Genomic DNA, 21,608 nt, shown 5'->3' with positions numbered 1-21,608 from the left:
CCCTACTCCAACACACCTGATCCAGAATAATTGTCAGACTCCTCCAGAGTTTGCTGATGAGTTGATCATGTGAATTATGTGTGTTGGATGAGGGAAACATCTAGAATCTGGAATATCACTCTGATATTAACCCATAGTGAGCCAGGCTGTTGGACCTCTACTGGGATCTTCAAGGATGTTACTGTTCGCTGTCAGGTTGGGCAACGCTACCTAATCCTCTGCTAACATGTCACCTTAGAATGAGAAGGTAAGTTGGGCGGAATCGTATGCCTAAAAGACGACAGAAATATGCTGAGAGGTGCATTTTTCAGAGACTAGTTTTACTTATGCTCAACAAAAATCCTTGTGAGCTTGCGAATGGTGGTACTGTAGTTTTCCTGATGACTACCATTTTGTTAAGATCAAAGCGGCGCTCCAAAAAAAACATAACATGCAAAAGTCCCACTACAGTAAAAAAACTGTACCCCCACCCCCCTCCCCCCCAAAAAACTTGCTGCGATTTCACGTTATGACCATAAAATGTCATCAGCCGGCAGCCCGGTCGCTATGTCCTGCACAGAGCACTCTCCATTCAGCCCGAGGCCCTGGCCACATTATAAGCTGGCACCCTCCGCCAGCCCCTCCTCTTTCTCCACCCCCGCCTGCCACCCTTTTTATTTATTCTTTTTTTTTTTTACACAGTGACCCACCCAAACCATGCCTGCATTTCACCCTCCTCCCTGGTCCCCTCGAGGCGCTGCGTGGGCTTCCATGGTGCCTGTGCGGCGGCCTCGGTGTTGACAAAGCAGAAGACACATCAGCGCACAACAAAAAGCATGGCGGTCTCCAGTTTCTCTCTCACACCAGAGAAAGGACCCTAGAGGGGGTCCCCATTCCTATCGGGTCCCCCCAAACCTTTGCAGTGTGTGTGTGTGTGTGTGTGTGTGTGTATGTGTGCGAGCGACCGTCGCCAAGACAGCGCTGTGATGGATAAGTGCAAATATAAAGCATAAGTCAAGGTTGCCACTGGATGTCATCATGACACATGCACTCTAATGAGGACTGTGGGTGCTGCCCTTCAGGCATGCAGAGCGGAGGGAGGGGGGAGGGTGGATGAGAGGATGCTATGTGATGCATAGCAGATGTGATTGGCGACATGGCGCCGTTCTCATCGTGACTGCAAACCAAATATTAGCAGCGAACTGACTTTTTTTTCCAGGCGTGTCGTTGTTACGTGCAGACAAAATGGCTACTTTCTTGACATTTTCTGAGGGAAAATCTGGTTTACAATGAACATACTGGTGTGTGAGTGGTTAGCATGACTGCCTCGCAGTTCTGAGGTTCGGTTTGAAAGCGAGGACATTTGGATTGGAATCTATTGGCTCATTCTTCCCGTAGTTGAGTGGGTTTATTCCTGGTACCCCGCTTGCAAAGTGCTACACCGAGGCAAGAGGATGCTATCGCCACGTCAGAAATGTGTGCAGCCCCAAATAAGGCCCTCTCAGATTGTATTTTAAAATGTTAAATATTGTGGAAAGGTGAAAACCATTACGAATGTCACAAATAACCTGGAGAGTCTTTCATTTCGTTTCTTACATCTTCGGTTAAAGATTTTGCCATTGGCCCGAGGTCACTTGGATGGACGTATTGATCAACATTGATCAACTGTCTTTACAGATACCAAGGTTCCACTTTAGTCCAGTAAACTCTAACTACAGGGGCCGGACAGATTTTCAACAGATTGATGATGATGATGATTTATTAGCAGTAGTAGTGGTCATAGTCGTACCACTCGTATGATTATAGTCCCAACAAATTAATCATTTTTAAATCTCAACATGCTTGGAAGACGCCTCCATTTTTGCACAATGCGTGTATCTTGGTGAAAAAAATATGTATTTTATAGACCCCCAAAATAACCTACCCCCTAAAAAAGAAAGAAAAGAACAAGAAAAAAACGCTCAGTAGCACCCCCTAGAGGGGCAGATAAAATTAACCCCAACGCCAGTTTTACCAATCGATGCGAAATTGGGTGACCGTGTCGATCATAACAGGACGTGTGAATACGTTTCAATCAATGACCAATGCCAGAAATGGAAACAAGAAACGGTTTTTATTTGAAGCAACGATTATGGGCAAATTTCAAAAGAGCCGCAATCGGAAACTGCTGTCCTTGGCAGAAATTAGGACGCTATATTTCCTTCGCCATCTATTGTGGCGTTAAAGTTTGGTGATGATTCGTAGGATTTGTCTTTTGGGTGCAGGAGCCTGTTTATCCCTGCTTACAAGTTTAAATCAGTATTACTTTCGCATGATTTGACACGCTATCTTCCTTTTAACAGGGGCCGCTGTTCAATACGGAAGTAGCACCTCGACGGAGTGGAAATAGATCTGATTCGAGACGGACGACTCAGCACAAAAGTCAGACTGGTAAGTGCATATTGACTTTATGCTGACTGAATTTGTGATGTGAGATACATTTAAACTTGAAAGGATTGTTGTAGCACCTTCGTCAAAGCAAGAACTTTATTTATTGTGAGTGATACCGAATGTGAGGTGACCAACCAACACAAAGTCAATCAGGACGACGCGGTACAATTTGATTATTTTTGTTTCGTATATCTTCTCAAAAATATATGTCAATATACACAAAGAAAAGTTTATACCCCGAAATGCAGTCATGCATATTTTGAAAATGTTTGGTATATTTTGAAATATTAAACGATTATATTGTGTGACGTAAAAGTCAATAAACACTAATGACAGAGCAACATCACTTTTGAACACGCAAACAGAGACACTGTTGCAGCTTGCTCCTACTCGGCACACTCCTCCCAGCTCTCCACACACAGACACACAAATGCATACACACACACACACACACACACTTTCAACAATCATCTCAATCGAACCCATCACATTCAGAGTAGACCTGAGACGCATAAAGTTGACAGCATCAGGGTCATTGCACTTCTATCTGCCTCAAAACATAATCTCCGAGGTAAAATGGTTTCCTTGTGCTTTGTGGGAGCCATAATTTCCGATTTGGAGCAACTTAAGGCAGTGTTGCTTTTTTTGAGGGGTGGGGGGGGGCTTTATGTGCAATGTAAGCGAATGCCCCCTGAAAACACACACACACGCACGCACCTGGCCTATTAATAAAGTGACACTTTTTACCCCCGCTACTTCTCGGAGGTGATGCACAATAAGTGTCGCTTGCGTACACTCACACACACACACACACACACACACACATCCTGACATCAAGCAGAATGTCAAATGTCTGCAAGAGCTGAAACAGCCCGGCTCCACCAATCGCACACGTTCACTTAAAACTCCCCAAAGAAAATAATAAGAAATGCAAGTTCCCAATGTTCGTCTTCAACTTTCTTCACATGGCCAGAGGGGAGCGCTCGTCTGATGGCAAATGCTTGGAAGACATTCCGGATGATGCTGCTCTTACTGAAGGCTTGATGCGTACGTATTGTTTTGTTTCTATATGGCATGGCTGATCTTATTCATCAGCATCAAAAGAAATCAACAAATGCTCAAACTAAAAATCATTTTTGCAGAGGATCAACAGCGATGGTTGCTTTCAACCAAAATGGCTGACTGAGATATCTAGCAAACTTTTATTCAGCGTAGTAAATCTTAAATTATTGTAAAGCTTTGTGAGGATCTATGACATAATTAAAAACGTGTTTGGGGTGGTGTGGCGGAGGGGGCGAAGCTCTGGAGGCACACTCATGTCCTCCTTAGCGGGACATCAACAGCACCTGCTTATCAGGCCTGGAGGTGATGTTATGATTTTTCATATAGGGCCATGCATTAATTCATTGACTTCATTAATGCAAACGGGTGGCGGTGCATGAGAGAAAACTCGTGATTTGCGCGCATTTGAAACGATGCGGAATGTTAGCTTCAAAGCTTATTTGTGATCAATAATCTGATTGGAACCTGCGTGTCATCCATGCACCTGCTGTTGCGAGGCGCACACAAGTCCTCCGCGTGACCTACTTCACATTGACACGGCGCAGCTAAAATCCATAAATTAAGGAAATTAACTGATGCGTCCCCGAGCCACTTTGTAAGCTATTTAAATCTTTAAATTTACAACATCCCTGCATAGGCCCGCCACATGTAATTGAACTAACTCCAGGCTTGTTTCCTTTTAATGAGAAAAAAAAAATCCAGGTCTCCCCCCACCCCCCTCTAACATCCCTACAGTTTGTACCTCTGGAAACAACAAATCTGTGCCAGGGGGGTTTGGATGAGGGGGATTTCTGGGGCGCACTGGGGTCTAATTACCAAGACTTGGCCCGCTTCAGGGAGAGACGCATTCCCAAACTGCCACCAGTCCCGCTGTCAAATATTGCCAATGTTATCACTCTATTACCTCTTGGAAAACTTGTGCTAGAAAGTGCCTTCTCCATTAAGATGGATGGAAATCGCACGCTTGCCGTATGACCGACCTCCTACGTACGCTCCCTTCCAAATGTATTGGAACAGTGAGGCTGAGTCCTTTATTTTTGCGGTAAACCGAAATCACAAAAGGTGATGATGAGACCGCAGGTCAACAAGTCAACTTGTTTTTTTTTTGTTTTTTTAATGCCTGTGAAGACTACCTCTATACATGTAACTGATCTGCCAATGGGTGAAAATCAAGTCATTGTTGAAGATGCATAATTATTCAAACAATAAATTGTACTGAGGGGCGGCCCGGTGATCCTGTGGTTAGCGCGTAGACCTCACAGTGCAGAGGTCGTGGGTTCGATCCCGGCTCTGGCCTTCCTGTGTGGAGTTTGCATGTTCTCCGTGGCTTTTCTCCGGGTACTCCGGTTTCCTCCCACATTCCAAAAACATGCATGGCAGGCTGATTGAACACTCCAAATTGTCCCTAGGTGCGAGTGTGAGCGCGGATGGTTGTTCGTCTCTGTGTGCCCTGCGATTGGCTGGCATCCGGTTCAGGGTGTCCCCCGCCTACTGCCCGAAGACGGCTGGGATAGGCTCCAGTACCCCCCCGCGACCCTTGTGAGGATAAAGCGGATCGGAAAATGAATGAATGAATAAATTGCACTGAATTTCTGCCTTCAGCTTGGGATTTGGGTTTAACCTGCACGTGAACACTACACTGATGCGAGTTAGAAGTGTAACCAAGTCAGTCATCCGACACTCGATGCCTTGAGTATTTTTTTAACTAATTATGTAATCGCTCTTGATTTGGAGGACTATTTACTTGAATCATATTTTTCTAAAGTATCTCAACACTTCATTGAGTGCAAATGTTGCCTATACACGGGAGAAGAAATTTAACTTTGATCACTTTTATATTGTGTTTCGATGCATTTGGGGTGAATATTCTGACCATTTTCTCGAGACTGTAAAAAAATGAGTACCGGTAAACTGACAAACTTATTCAGGGTTCAAATAATTATTCCTCCCACTGTAGTGGTGTTGTTGTTATTGGAATGACAGTTATACAGGAAAAAAAACACACCAAGAAATATGCATGCTTTTATATTCTCCCTCAATTAAACGTATTGATCGCTATGATCAATCATCATGTGATGTAGTACCCGCTTCTTGCACTGGGTAGAGCCAAATATCAAGAATCTTTCCTCTCTCTTTGGCTGCTGGTAGTCGCGAGTAATTACTGGGCTCAATGCTGCATCAATTATTCACACTTATTTACCCGCAAATAAACAAACACACGAATAAATAAATAATGGAGCACCTTGACTGACTTCAAACTTCTTCATTTTTTTTTTTGGACAAACAAAACCGCTTCACGCATGATTCACTTCCATTGTGTCACACATATGCAAAAATAACAATAATCAGCTTGCGAATCCCATTTTGCAAAAGTCTGGAGGCTGTCTGCTTTCATTTTGAGCATGAGTGAGAAGTGTGTGTGTGTGCAAGTGCCTGGGTGTGTACGTGTGTGTGTTGTGGCCAGATATCTCCATCTAAGCCCCTGCGCTATAATTGAAATGGCGCATTTTGCTGCGGGCGGCCTGTGAGGGCTGCTTTCTGCTGCGGCGTGCATGCACGTCCGTGGACGTCATTTGATTTGAATGGCCTGAGGGGAGTGAGTGAGTGAGTGAGTGAGTGTGTGTGCGAATGTGTGTGTGTGTGTGTGTGCGCCTCTTTGCAACAACAACCACATCATCATCCTCATCATCACCATCATCCACTCCAGACATTGAGGCGAAGAGCTGGAGAGGAAGAAGAGGAATTCTCGGATGCTGATTGTTGACTTTTATCAACAAGTTCTTATCGGCTTTTTATGAGAGCACGGCGAGAAATGGCTGACTGGCCGACTTTGAACTTTGGAGATGGAGCTGAACGCCTTTAGCTTCAAGACGCCTCCGGGACTATTAGTACAAATTTAAAACCCCCCGTTTCCCCTCTTTTTGTTGTTTAAACTTTGAGTGAACGCGAACGTATGTTCCCTCTTTGTTGTTGTTTTTATTACCCCCCCCCCCCCCCCCCGTAGCCCGGGAAAACACAGACACGTGCACGCGCACACAAACATATAAGTTCCTATCTGTGCGGGCGTAATTTTTCGAGTCCAAGAGGGGAGGAGGTGAAGAGAAAGAGTGAGGAGAGGGGGGGGGGGTTATATCACGCTTTTCTTTCCCGGAGAAAATTGCCTTGGCGAGAGAGAGGAGTTGAGCTAATTGTAGCCTAATCCCTGGCCCAGAGGCGCTCGGGCAGCCCGGAGCCACATTCTTCTTCATCATCATCATCATCATCATCCCTTTCTCCCTCTTCGGGATTCTTTTTCTTCCACTCCCAATAAACGACAGGAAGACTTTAATTTCAAGAAGGAGGCGGAGGAGGACTAAGACGAGGGGGGGAAGGAAGGAAGGACGCAAGGAAGCAAGCTCATCTATCGATGTTCAAGGTAAGCAAGGACGCCTCCTGCGTGCGCTTCTTTTCTTTCTGTCTGGCTTCGGACGCTCGCTTGACAAGCGAGGGTCGAGGCGGCGGTGAACGCGTCACACTTTTGCATTCTTAACGTGCGCCGTTTCTCCGCAAGATCTGTGTGTGTGTGTGTGTGTTTTGCCTCCCTTCGCTCCCAAACCGGACCGACAAGCAAATTTCTGAGCATTTTTTTTTATTTTTATTTTTGGTGTCTCTTCACCCACGGGACTCCCATCTGGATTCGCCGTCTACCATGTTCGAAACGGTAAATGCGAACGACGGTTTGTTTTGTGCAACATTAGGATCGTTTTTTTTTTGTTTTTTTTCCAAACCGCCGTGTAACGTCAGACGGGGAATACGAGTAATGGTAGTAATAATAATAATAAGACGCCATATTGAACATTTCTCTTTTTCTGCATGTGTGTATAATGCGAGAGTGTGGTGATATGTGCTTTTATTATAGCTCCTTTCAAGCCAGCCCCCCCCCCCAAAGTTGGGGACTCCAACTTACTACGTCATATATTGCCCCTACGTTGCCCTTTGCCCATAAATTATGTGACTGCTTGACTCTGATTATTAGTACTGCAATATTTTTATCATGACGCCCCACAAAATTGGCACTTTTTTTTTTGTGAGCCTTTGATGTCAGGGAACAGATCAGGGAAACTGAATCAAGGATTAAAATTGTTATGTTTGCATTTCGATGCAAAGGTTGCCACAGTAGTTTGTTGTACTTTAGAAAGAGAGGTGGGTATTGCCACCCCCCCCCCCCCCTCCTCCACACCCCCAATTTCTCAAATCTCCTTTTGCCGGGATTTGGAACGTAATCCCATGCTCATGTAATCGTATTAGAGCAACATGATACTCCAAGTGAGGCGGGCACCACCCTGGGAATTTAAAAAAGAATCACTAAACGCTAAAGACTATTGAGATACAACCCCCCCCCCCCCTCCCGCCACCCCCAAAAAAGAAAAAAATCCACATTGTGCAACAAGCTGATCAATTGTGTCGATTTAATGATGGGTGAAATCCAATCATTTCAGCGTGCGCTTTTTTTTTCTTTTAAATGTGGCTTTAAACCTGTAGGGAAGAAACATGTCGGCTATTATAAAACGCCCCCAAACCACATGTCCTTCTTACGCACGTCATCCCTCGCATTAAGAGTTGACTTTGTCAGAACAAACTCTTAATTCAAGTAAAAACTGAGCTATACCAGTTTATGAAAGGACCACTTATGTTTTTAATCGTTTGTAAATATCCTTATTGTACTGTCCTTGTACTGTTAAATAGCAATGAATGACAGTTTTCAACTGTTTGGTTTAAGGTCAAACTCTTGACACACTTGATCGACTATTCTATTATGCTCATGTGGTCAAGTCATGTAAAGAAGTCATGTGGACGTTTCAATAATGAGTCCTTAATCTTTATTCATTTTTTTAATGATCACAAACATTGCAGAAACCAAAGTATTTTTTTTGACGGAGCACAATTTAGCAAGCATTACGAGGGTTCACAAACAATTTCTAAACACAGCACATGTCTCCGTTGAAACTTGTGTTGCGGCCAATCAACAAAGAAAGAAGATATAAATTGATAGTCTGTTCAATAGTTTTTGAAATACGGCGCAGAGAAGTTGCCCAACTTCTAAAAAAAAACATTGTAACATACGGCAATAATTACACGCGCGCAAATAATCGAATTCCCACGCATTTTGGTGGGTGCCATGTAATTATGTTAATATGGGTTTCCTTCACCAAACACGTAGCTTCTGTATTGTGATTCTAGAACATAATGACATTTTTGAAAGGAATTTGGGTTAATTGGCCAAAAGCACGCATGCTCTACCGTTGTCCGCGTGGAGTGTCGGTGGCTTGCAGGTGGCATCAACTTGCTACTTCAACACCTCCTTTTAGGCAAGCGTCACTGCACCGATCTCCAGCAGTTCATTTGTTCCCTTTCCGAAATTGCTCTTCAACAAGGATGTGATCACTCAATTTGTGTGTGTGTGTGTGTGTGTGTGTGTGTGTGTGTGTGTGTGTGTGTGTGTGTGTAGGTGTGCAAGTGGAGACCACCCTCCCCTTTCACTCCCACACTGGTGTGTCTGGGTGCATCACATCTCTCCCATAATGCGACCTTTAATTAGAATATTGCAGCAGCAGTTTGTTTTATTCCCCTAGAGGCTGACACCTAGCATCCTCCCCTCTCCCTCTTTCTCTCTCTCTCACACTCTCTCTTGTCTATCTGTCTGTCTGTCTCTCTAATAAGCATCCTCCTCCTCTCCCCGCCCGCGGTGCCGAGCCAAAAGATGCAAACATACTTAATTAGAGGCGCCGCGGTGTAGTAATACGCAGGCGAGGGGGACGCGACCAGGCAGTCATGGAAGTGATCTGATCAGGAAGGATATCGTCTCAGGGTTTTTTGTTTTTTGCCACTGTAGGATCCGTCTCTCTCCACCATTCCTCTGTTTTCCTCCCCCTTCCTCTTCCTTCTCCTTTCAATGGCTTTTTTGTACACTTGCTTCCAGGAGGGGCGAAGCATGTCGCGGCTCTCTCTGACCCGGTCCCCGGTTTCCCCCCTGGCCGCCCAGGGCATCCCTCTGCCGGCGCAGCTCACCAAAGCCAACGCGCCCGTGCACATCGACGTGGGCGGGCACATGTACACCAGCAGCCTGGCCACGCTCACCAAGTACCCGGACTCAAGGTAAAGGAGGTCTTGTGTCATTTTGTGGTCTGTCTACACCTGCGCGATCCTTGAACCTGTCAACAGCGGTTCTTGTGAGACCTCTGGAGGGCTACTCCTCGATAGTTTTATTTCAAATCCGCTGTGGTTGGCGCACGAAGGCGAACAAATCATAGAAAATCCGTCTATATCCAAATGTCTTGGGGCTCGAACCCGTCCACTTTTGAGAGCAGCGCAACTTCTCGTTGGAGACCATTTGTTCTTTCCCCACGTCGTGACTATTGTGCATTGGATGGCAGGCGGTGGCCGACTGTATCATAACTTCAAATCTTGTGAGCGTGATCTAAGGCATCCTTTTAAAAAGGGAAAACAGTGAAAAACGTTCATTCTTAAGCTCCTGCTGCCTCTAGCGTCGTGGTTACGACACAGTTTTGGATTGTCTAAATCAGCGTTTTATCTGTTAAAAAAGATGCTGTGTGTATTATCGGGGTTGGAAAAAGAATGACATGACTTTCACAGTTTGTAAAAGAACCAGTATTCTAGCCAATTCCGCCTTTACTAACACAATGGTTAATTTAGAGAGGTAATAAGTGAACCGCATTGTTTTGGATCAGAATGTGTCACATTTCCCTCAACGTAAAAGCAGATCCTTTTGTAACGACTGTAGCGTGACTGTCCAACTACAAAAAGAGTGAATAAGCACACGCAGTGTCAAGTATGCGTGGAGCGGTGCCATATCTTTTTCATGTCATGAAAGGTAGTTTGTAGTGTTCGAGAACTGCACTGCGTCACACAGTGAACTGCTTTTAATCTTTTCAGTCTTCGCTAAATAACATAACCACAATATGAGGAAAACCTTTCAGTGTGATGAAATTCAGTTCCATCATATTTGTTAAGGTTGGGTTTTTAGTACAGCTCTTGGATTGTATTCGGTGTACCCGAATCACATGTCCAATGAATGTACTCTCAAGTGCACAGGCCATCTAAAGTGACCCAAGAATCTGCTCGTATGCTTGATTTTAAAGGTAAAACGCTGAAAATCGGAATTCGGAGTCCACACACAAGTCGCTAAACTTACACCTATACTGGAACGACACTAGAATACCAAACGCTACTTTAAGAACTCACCTCTCACGTAGGTTTTCTTCAGACAGTCTTCAATGTCAGAAAGTCCCATGTGGGCCAAGGTAAACACACACCAGGCGGGTTGTTAGAAAATCTGCCAAATTGGCTACAGGAAACAATCCTCCTAATCCCCTGATAATAAAAGGAACGTGTCTGACAGGAAATCCCCAGACAGCTCCTCATTTTTATGTTATAGGCGCAAAATAAAAGCACATCTCCGACACGGATTGACAATTGTTGTTGCCATTGACGCTGTTAACGTTAACATCATAGGTTTTAGGACCTTTCGGATCTTTTATATATATTTTTTGTAGATGGCAAAACAATGGTCATGAAAGTGTGGCTAAATGATATGGTGTCTGGAAAAGAAGAAAGGCTGAGAGCTAAATTCCTTCAAAGCGCACAGACAAAGGCTAGTTATTGTTTGCATATCTATATAGATGCAGATATAGATAGTAAATTGTCACGCTTGACCTGTGGCTTTTTTAGAGGGGGGTAGGGGTGGGGGGGGGGATAAAGACATACAGTACCAACTTGCCACCTTCATGAACTGCACTCCATACTTGTATAGCTGACCCCTGCTATTTGTAGGGATAAGGACCAAGCCAGCTTGCAAAAAGTGAAAATCCGTGTATAATTCGCGCCCCACTGAAAAGCATTTGGAGTATAAATAAATAAATAAAAATCCCCAGAATTCTTGAAAAAAATGCTGGTTAAAAATTCAATATGTTTTCCACAAAAAACAGGGGGTTCTATATATGTTTTACATATTCAAAAAAAAAGGGGGGGAAACGCAAATATGTTCCTATGGCCGCAACTAACTAAAAAAAAATGTTTCTATAAAAAAAAAACATTTGTAGGTCAGGGTTATAAAGCAAAACATTACAAAAAAAAAGTTCACCCTGCAGGATGTTTTGCCCAGTTTGAATTTTTGGTTATAAATCTGATCTTTTTTTTTGTACTCATACACGTTACAAAAACAAATTCGACTTGTAATGTGAATTCAGCGCGTCCGTAATTTGACTCATGGCGCCGTGTTTACAGATGTTAACATCATCCCGCGTTTAAGGGCTCATTTTATTGTCTAATATCCTCAAAGTAGCAAGGCGAGAGGAGGTAGAAATATTTTGAGGGGAAATGAGACAATGCCCCTCAATCTCCTCATTCGATGTAGACGTCTACTAAATATGACATCATGTCATTGCCGCGTGTAATAAATGAACCGTTAGCATTAGCCAAATTACTACTATTGCAAATCCAGCACAAATCCACGTTATGCTTCATGTTTCAAGTGGGATTAAATTAAAGTCTAATGTAAAGTCAACAATGTTACTCAAAACAATTTTGCTGATTCACAGATGATGTCAGTGGTCTACATTTTTGGCTTTTGATGACATATAGTTCTGTTATGTATGGATGAATGCAGAAACTGCAGAAGCTTTGCATATACATCCGATTTATGTCCACATATGAAACAGGCCTAAATCGGACTTGAAAAAAAATCAGATTTGTACTGTTCACCTGAATGAAAAAAAATCTGATACGTCTCGCATATATGGGCAAAAAATATATATATATACATTTACGACACTACTACTGCAATCACCGGTATCAAAATACTTAAATGGGGTCTTCGGGTTACCAAATATACGGTAGTACCATGTCCTTCAAAGTGCTTTTTCCATACTCCTTTCAAATGCCGCCGACAGGTATGCAAAAAATGCTTTGTGTACACAGTGTTTCTACATGACACTGCCCACCACTGGCCCGGCATGCACACTGCACTGTTTTCAGATTTTTTTTTTTTTTATTCCTCATTTTTGTTCTGGTCATTTCAACAACTTTTGCCATTTTTTGCATGAAACTTTGCTAAATTTTCTAGGTCATCCTTTTGTAAATAAACTCCGAAGTGTTATACAGTGTTTGAATATGACAGTTGCCTTAGTCGGCAGTGTAAGATGTTCCAAAGACGTTTTTGACGGGCAAGCAGGCAAACAGAAAACACACATAGAGAGTCATGTTAGAACATTGTGATGGTTACACGAGTGTGGCTTTGAGTTCCTTCTCTCTCTCTCTCTCTCTCTCTCTCTCTGTCTTCACACACGCTCCTCTGCTTGCTCGGCCCGTCTCTTTCTGTTTCTTTCTCACCCGGGATCACGCACACACACATACGCTCACTGTTGTCTCTCGCTTTTCCCAGCCTCCTCAGAGCACACTTGGCCTCAGGGCCCTACTTTCCGCCGAAGCCAGTGGAAGGAGACCCCCCCCACCCCCCACCCTCCTCCCCGCCCTGTCTCCTCCGCCCTCTCTTGCCTCCCCCTTTGTGTGAATTAGGATAATGGCTGACAGCATAAAGCAAAACAATTACACTGTGGCGGGATCCCGAGAACGCCACGCACGTCCGGTCGTGGTCCAGGGTCCAGAAAAAGGAGGGGGTTGGGGAGTGGTACCTAAAAGAGCATGGTTAAGGAGTTTCAAGTTGATGGTGACTTTTAATAGATCGTTCGCTGAATAATGCAGTGTGCCAAGAGAAAGTTAGTCTAGTAACGAATGTGCGGCTATCCGTCTTCCTCAGCGGCAGGCCATATTAAGGGACAGTGGCCATGAAACATTGATGGCACACTCTGTGGAGCTCTCGCTTGAACAGAAGCTGAGGAAATTAGGGGGCGAATGCTCCACACAGACAAGGAAGCTGTTTGGATAGGAGCACTGTTTTTTAGTTTTTTCTTCGGCTCTGTGTTCCCTTCCACGTGTGATCGATCTGAAGTGCCATCATGCATTCTGTTGCTTTAAACGCACACAAATGGCCCACTGTCACGACACCGAACATGAGGCTTCGGGAAATCACTCTTTTTATTTGATTGGCTTATTATTTTTCATTGTGTTGATGTAGTCTTTGTAGGTTTAAGTACCTTTTTACGAAGCTGTACTATCGCAAGTTGGTTTCGTTCGCAATAAATTGTAGCTATGTGGCAAATGGTTAACCTAAACTTGTAGCCTATTTCTTTCCTCTGCTCAAGCAGTACCAAAGTCATAATTACAGTATTCAGAAAAACCGTCTTGGCATTAATATAAAACACCAAAGAAAAAATAGTCAGTTGGGCGGTAACTGAGCAAATCTTTTTGTCCTGCATCATCATGTTTTTCCTACACTGATGCTCAAATTATTTAATTGCCCGCCATTTATGGGGACTATCTTCATGCCAAGCGTACATTTAGTGCAAAGTGCAGTCTAACTCTTCACATGGCTGGAATTTTGCATGCATGCTGATGTCATTTTTATGAATGAAATATGATGATATCCAACACACATATCAGCGGAGCGCAGTATCCGTCTGCCTGCACATGGGTCAAATCCAGCAAAATCGCATGACACCACCTGCGCCACAACTTAGACTTGCTTTCACCTGGTCTCGTTGCGTTTATTATCCTTTCTGTCACCAAATTTTCAGGTGTGCCGTGGGCTTATAATTGAAAACGTCTCTCATTCTGCCAGAACCCCTTCATGAGGTAGAGCACAATTCCCAAATATGGTATACCAGACTTGCCCCAGCAGAAACTTTCCTTCCTGTGAAAATAGGGCCCATGTCAAGATGTTATTAACTGAGAACAGGCTATGTTTACTTACTTACATACTAATCAAATACTTTTGAGTTGTTTGCCCCCCAAAATTATATGTGATGATAAATAACGGGAATGTAATTATTTTCACTGTACTGTTTTTTTAAACATATATTCTGCATTGCATTAATGTGAAAGTGTAGTGCATTAGTGCAAGTATATTTTCTTCATCAAAATTAAATAAAATTGCTGCAGGATTCCCCCCTGCTCATTGCCAGACTCCAGGCTGCAAGACCCCTCTTGGCCCAAATCTGATCTAAATAACAATGTGAATATGTTAAAATGGTTGCCCTCAAAGTATCAGTAAGAAATAATTGGGCTTTTCTTCTCCCTCCGGGGATCAATCTCCAGTGGGGAGGTGTGTTTGACTTTTAAGCTACCGTGAAGCATATGAATAGAATAGTGATAAACTTAAAGCATAATCGGACGCTGAAATATGTCTATGTAGTTTATGTAGCCAAAACTTGCCCGTGTTGCAACAACAACAACAAAAAAAAAATCTCAAAGCTAATATTCTCTAATGTTAGCGTTATAGTACAAGCACTGCACACACAACTCTAAATGTGAGCATCCTTGTTAGCACTAACTCGGCAAAGGAGGTGTCTTGGCTGGTGCATCAGTATTATAGATATACTGTGTATATATATATATATATCAATCTATCAATATATATATATACAGTATATACACCTAAAATGATGTGGCGGGCCAGATCTGGCCCCCGGGCCTTGACTTTGGCACCTGTGCTGTAGATGCATTCGAGGATGTATGACTTTGCTGACTTTGATCGCAAGTGAGAGAAAATGCACAAATTTGGGTCTGATCTGTGTGTAGCCCCACTGAAGATTGGCTATTGTTGGCCCCAAATATTTTATGAGCAGATCAGGTAGGAATTTGACAATCAAGCCTTTGCTGACTTTGGTGTGTGGGAGGGTTTAGGGGGGCATGTTCAAATTCCGCCCAGTTATGATTATGCTTGTACTCCACATGGGCACTAAAGTACATTCCCGACCATTGTGTGCTTTTGACTTTGTGGGAACAGTTTTGGGAAGGCGCTTTTATGCTCACTGTGCACAAATCAAAGCCCATAAAGGCGCGTAGACGAGTTTGGCGGAAAAGAACGTGGCAACTATAACTCCCAGAGGAGTGGAAGGCATCCAGCTGTGTATATTCTTTGAGTTCAAATACTTTTTTGTGCATACAGCATACGTGCAGCAGACTACCTGTTAAACCTCTCATCCAATTGAACAGAAAAGGGCAAACATGAGAAGGCCGGCAGAGCGAGTGAGTGAAGTGAGTGGAGGAGGAGGCTGAGGAGGAGGAGGGGGCGGGTGGTGGTGGGGGGCAAAGAAAAAGAAAAACAGGCAGCATTTTAATTGCTTTTTAAAAAAGTGGAGATGAAAAACAGAGTTAGCCCGCAGGCGTATGGTGAAATTCTAGCTGGAAGAATTGCAAGACCATATGAGAAAGGAACACCCGGGGCCAAACAGGGAGATGAGTATTGGTTTTTTATAAAGCATTTTGCATCGATTTCCAGAGAGAAAAAGCAAGCGAGGGAGACGGGAGGATGGAGAGAGAAGACAAAAAGAGAGAAAGGAGGAGAGAAAGAAAGGAGCGAGGGAGGAAAAAGTCATCTTTGCTTCCTCAAACAGTCAAAGAGGAGAAGAGGAATTGTTGGGGTCAGCCGACACTTGATACAAACGCTTTTTAAAAAGTTGTCGTTGAAATCAAGAGTTTGTTCCCACTCCTTGTAATACAACTGGCTGCTTTCACGCTGGTGTGAGGGTCAAATTATGGCACATTTATCTTTTGTCACTCGACGCAGGAAGCAAAGCCGCGATGAAAGAGCCGATTGTGTAGAAAAAAACCAAACAAAACAAAAAGACAAAGCCTCGCTAACAGTTGTTTTGCACCTAAAATGATGGAAACTGCCAATTGTCTTGCCAGTGTGCGCAACCATTCCCTCCATTGTGCTAAAATAAAGCACATTTAGTGAGGCAATAACAAGACGAAACATTAGGAAAAACAGCAGCCCCAAGCCCAACATGAGGAGGAGTTTTAATTATTGGGAGGAAAAGCATGTTAAATATTCAAAAAAATTAAATGGAGTGGCACTCAGTAGGGAACACCTTTGTACTGTATGACTGAATTGTGCCGTTACGACGAATACAAAAAAAATGCCATTACATCACATTATGTCAACATAGAAAAAAAAAGACATTTTTCATCGATTTATCACCCCCATGGTGGAGGAAGTTATTTTAAAAAAATGCATATTTTCCATCCTGCACAGACATAGTGAACCCTGTTAGGTCAAAATGTAGAAACCCTAAGTACCATATTTTACGCGCTTTAAGGCACACCGAAAAGCATTAAACTTTCCTCAAAAGCCAACAGTGCGCCTTGTAATCCAACCTGCCTTATATTCAGATTCAGATTCAGAAAAATTTATTTATCCCCGTGGGGCAATTAGAGTTGTGCGGGAGCGGCTTATTATAGAGACAGTCAGAGCAGAGGAAAAGCATAGGATGAGGGTGGGCCTGTAAGCTTAGCAGTTGAGGTAGTGGTTCTAGCAACAAAATAGTATTGCACATTGAGCAGTATTGCACAGTCAGGACACAGTAAAGACACTATTGCACTGTGAAAACAGTATTGCACGTGGAGGTATTGCACCGTAACCTGTATATGGATCGATATTTGGATTTCTTGGACGTAGTATTTTAAATGTTCTGTAAAGCGATTTGTTACAGCTGCAGCGGTTGTGAAAGCTCGATATAAATAAAGCTGTATTGTGTTGTATTCCCTTTAGCATAGCTCCATCTAATGGATGCATAAAATAATTGCAGCCCCATTGTACCTTTTATTCTATGCGCCTTATAAAGCGGTGCGCCCTATATATGAAAACAGTTCTAAGATAAGGCATTCATTGAAGGTCTGCCTTGTACTCCGAAGAGCTTTACAGTGCGGACTATACGGTAGTCTTTCCCCGGGTGAAACTGTCCCCATTCAAAAAACGTTATCACATGTGTCGAGGGTTCCTCGGCAGTTCCAACATAAAAGGTTTCGTAGTTGCAAGTAAACAACGAAGTTAGCCCATTTAATAATAGGCTCGCAGTTTGTTGTTTAATTGTTTTACAATTGCAGCCTAAAAATGTTTTTTATACAAAGATTTACGGAAAATAATTATGACTTCAATACTATGTTTATCTAGATTGGTGTTCAACTACAAATTTAGTATGTACCCCATGCACAGCGGACCTGCTGTTGCGAATAGCAAAAAAAGCCCAACAAATAATGGACCCTGATTATAATTGGCATTAAAAAAAATAAAAATTATTTGGGTCAAAAACTGTAAATAAGCGTTCCAAAAATAATCCATGAATAGGTCAGTGGCAGAGCACACGTAGACAGATGGCTATTTGCGCTCACATTCATAGCTACGGTCAATTTTGAGTGTTCACTGAACCCAACAGTCTATCTTGACTTTGATAGCACGTGATGAGTTTTATAGGTTTCAAGCTAGTATTAAATGTTTAAAAAATATATAAAGTGTAGTATACGGAATACATTAGTATGCGACTCTTGTCCATTTCCCGCGTATGTTTCATTTGCAGCTGGGTACCAGGTGAATTACCGCATTCACGCCATTAATTTTTGTAAGTACATGCGGCGAGGATGCAATCTGTCCACACTGGGACACTTCAAACGAGTCTACAGCGGAGGAACGCTGCCTTGAGCTCCTTGTTTCAAACAGCCAGGCGAAGGGAAAAAAAGCATTTCGGGCTAGCAGCTAGTAAAATTGAAAAATAAATGGAGGGTAATTGTTTCATGCATTTGACTGCAGTTAGACTCATTTCATTAAGTGTGTGTTTTTATGTGTGTGTGTGTGCGCGCACGGCGCTTGTGTCACTTTGCAGAATTAGTCGCCTGTTCAACGGCACCGAGCCCATCGTACTGGACAGCTTGAAGCAGCACTACTTCATAGATCGCGACGGCGAGATATTCCGCTACATCCTCAGCTTCCTCAGGACTAGCAAGTTGCTGCTTCCCGAAGACTTCAAGGTGAGAGTTGCCTTACCCAGAACATGAAATGCATATTAGTATGAATTGTAAAAACAACTTGAAATGTTACATTTCTATTCAAATAATACACAATGACAACAGCATGTGAAGTGCATCTGGGAAATATTCCCAGCACTCTACTTTAATGTTACAGCCTTATTCCAAAATGGAATGAATCCCCCCCCCCGCCCCCCTCAAAATACCATACTACACACCCATAATGACAATATGAAAAAAGGTTCTTGAAATATTGGGCTACGTCCTACAATGGTACCATCAGTACAGTAGCAGCTAGCATGAGAGTACAACAAATTACTGTGTGATTTATTCTGGATGGTTTGTTTAACGACACGTACCCAACTCGTTAAGATATACAGTACATTTTGAGTTCATCGGTAAGCTCTCAAGTTAAAACAGTTGTTCTCTACCTTTGGTTAGATTGAAATATATGTTCTGTATTTGACTTACTTTATCAATTTTTTCACGTTTTGTTCCATGAAACTAGCTACCTGTTATGCTAGTTTCAGTAGCTTGTTGGGGATATATTCAATCAAAGTGAAGCTTCTGTATTGTATCTCGTGTCCCACAAATGTGAAAAGTCATTTCACTAAAATCTGCAAAATGGAAATTACACTGCTTATAGTGAGGCTAGCTCGATGACATTAGATGCTAGGTGACATTAGATGCTAGATGTCTACAAACATATTGTAGTATTTGATTGCAGTTAGCCAGCAAGTTGAAAGACGGGACAGTTTTAAACACTAATTCAGAATATTATTGATTTTAGCCGTTGTCAGCTATTTGTTGCTGTGTTAGTAACAAGCTAGCGGCTAGTTTATCAGAGTTTTTTCCGCTTCTCATTCTCAATTTAGCATTTTTTTTCACTAGTTTCATTAGCACATTGTGAGTTTAATAAACTTTTTTTTTTACCCCGTTTACACTCACTTGAACGATAATTGAACAAAACATCTTAGTTGACTGGACTGATTTAAAAACTCGTAATCCATTCGTTGGTTTTTGTACAGTTAATAATGCGATGAGACAATGAAACATTTTTGTGATTTTACTGTCATAACAGCCCTCCGAGGGAACACATAACTCCAAAGTGCCCATGAGTTTGACACCCATGCCTAACAAAAATATTTTTGATTGCAGTTGTAGATGTAACACTGGTTCGTTTTGAACAATAAAACAGTTTATTATTGATCGCTTCTCAGAGCTACTTTTTCCATGATGCTATCTGGCTGTCAAGCAAAATTATTTGCTTACTAATGAGGTTGTGCACTTGAAAAGACAAATAATACATAAATAAAGCTTAGTCCACTGGTAAAACAGATCTGATTTAAATTAAATGAATGGCAACATTAGCCAATTAGCCAAAATATGTATGAATCAACATTGCCATTCAAGGCTCTGTTGCAATGTTTAATTCATCCAAGGCTGCTTCCTGTTGAAGGATTATTTTGCGATATTGTTTATTCTCCTCATCACTGTAAACCACTTTAACTTAAATGACCTTTCCATGCCGGCTCCTCATTCACCATTCTTCTCGAAGAGAACATGGCGAGACCTAGCCACTCGGAGCCTGGAGCCAGTTTTAAGGGGGGGCCCCCACAGAGCGTCTGAACCAGATCCAAGCCTCCAAGAACAAAACATGACATGAAAGCTTCACATATTTTGGCAAATGACGATCTGACTCAGTACCGATTAGTTTTCCACCTTCTTTTATTCATGCTTTGCCTCACAGTCTGTGAAATGTTGACCGTCCAATCAGGCAGCCGCGTTGAAGGAGAATGTGTCCGACTTCATTGTTTCGACTCATTACAATCCCCTCGCATAAGCCTGTGTTGATCTGCATACCTTTCAATTTGCGTGAAGCCCGAGCAAAGGGTGGAGGAGGAGGAGGAAGGGGAAAAAAATGCAAATAGTGCAAGGCAAAATTGAGCATGTCCTTATCTGAACACAATCAGGCTTGCCGTCGCCCGAGGGCTGGGTCTGTTCTGCTGCTGGCAGCCGCAGCCTTGTGTGTTTTGTTAAATCAATGTGAAAGTCTGAGCAGAAAGAAAGATTTCGGCCGACATCGCTGGAACAAAAAAATATTTACTATTTATAACCACCCTCGTTACTCAACGCACAATTAATCACACAAGAGTAAGCAACGCTCAGTCGCGCTGAAGGTGTGCTTATGAACCATTAAGTTTGTGCCATGAATCAATTCTGAGACTCTCGTCTATTATTCGTACTTTTACTGTGCGAAAGCCTAAAGAGGTACACATATTTAGTTCTCCCATCTTAAGCAATTTCGTGACAAAGAAAAAAAAATCAGCAAATGTTTCTTATTGCTCTTCGAGTTTGTGCAAGGTGTTGATCTACTAAACATTTTTGATTGTTGACTATAAAGTGATGAAAGTCAAGCTGAAATCGATTAATCGATGAAATCATTCATATTTTTTGTTCCCTCATGGTCAAGCGGTCCCCAACCTTTTTTTTTTTTTTTTTTTTTGCGCCACCGACCGGTTCCATGTAACGATGCTAGACAGGCATAGAATAAAAATAAAAACAAATCATATACAGGAACTCATTAGTATGCTGATTATTGTTGTAATTAGTGGGAGCCCTGTGCATGTTAAAAAAAAAAAAACCTCCCCCATCAGTCAGGCCCTAGCCACAACCATGTGGCTCAGCTGAACTCATTGTTGACTACACACACACACACACACACACACAAAGATTGTTAATATTGAACACCTTCATTCAACTGTTTTTTTTTAAAGTCTTTTATTTTTCTCCCAACAGTTTTTTTGTTCAGATCGGGGGAGTAAAAACCACTGTTAGCAAAGCACACACCACTGGACAATCAATCAGGCTCTTCTTTTTGTGTCTTCTTTTTTTTGTGGCGAAATAAATAAACAGAATCAATTCTTTTACCCCGGCATAACTTTATTTGGAAGCTCACTAAAATTTGATTCGTTTTTTATTTTTTTTTTTGAGTGTCCGATGTCCTACGATTTACTGTTTTGCTCAGTCAAATTGGTGGGGGTGCCGTGAAACTAATACAGTCGTTTGGAGAGTCTTTTTATGAAATATTTTACCCTACAACTTATTGCTCCTGCAAAACAAAATGGTGTCAACTAAGAGCAACGGCATGTAATTTCCATCTGTCACCAAACAATTCATAAAAGGTGGGAGGGAAAAAAAAAGGTTACACTTGGTTT

The 21,608-nt window shown here is 42.5% G+C and overlaps 1 protein-coding gene across 4 annotated transcripts in view; it reads left to right on the top strand.

Annotated features, from left to right (window-relative positions):
* Positions 1-6,118: 6,118 nt before the first annotated feature.
* The window catches only part of kctd15b (potassium channel tetramerization domain containing 15b), a 37,540-nt gene continuing 22,050 nt past the window's right edge, over positions 6,119-21,608 (top strand). The window contains exons 1-3 of one of the 4 annotated variants that reach the window (XM_086107499.1): positions 6,119-6,886; positions 9,431-9,606; positions 18,249-18,393. In XM_086107499.1, coding sequence (XP_085963625.1) covers positions 6,878-6,886; positions 9,431-9,606; positions 18,249-18,393 — 330 coding nt within the window. In that variant the 5' untranslated portion in view covers positions 6,119-6,877. The other 3 variants (XM_086107498.1, XM_086107500.1, XM_086107497.1) reach the window with 3 other exon arrangements.

The sequence above is a fragment of the Hippocampus guttulatus genome, chromosome 3, assembly GCF_054856545.1.
Source record: "Hippocampus guttulatus isolate MCC_2025c chromosome 3, RoL_Hgut_1.0, whole genome shotgun sequence".
NCBI classification, from domain to species: Eukaryota; Metazoa; Chordata; class Actinopteri; order Syngnathiformes; family Syngnathidae; genus Hippocampus; species Hippocampus guttulatus.
This window is presented reverse-complemented; position numbering and strand designations above follow the sequence as displayed.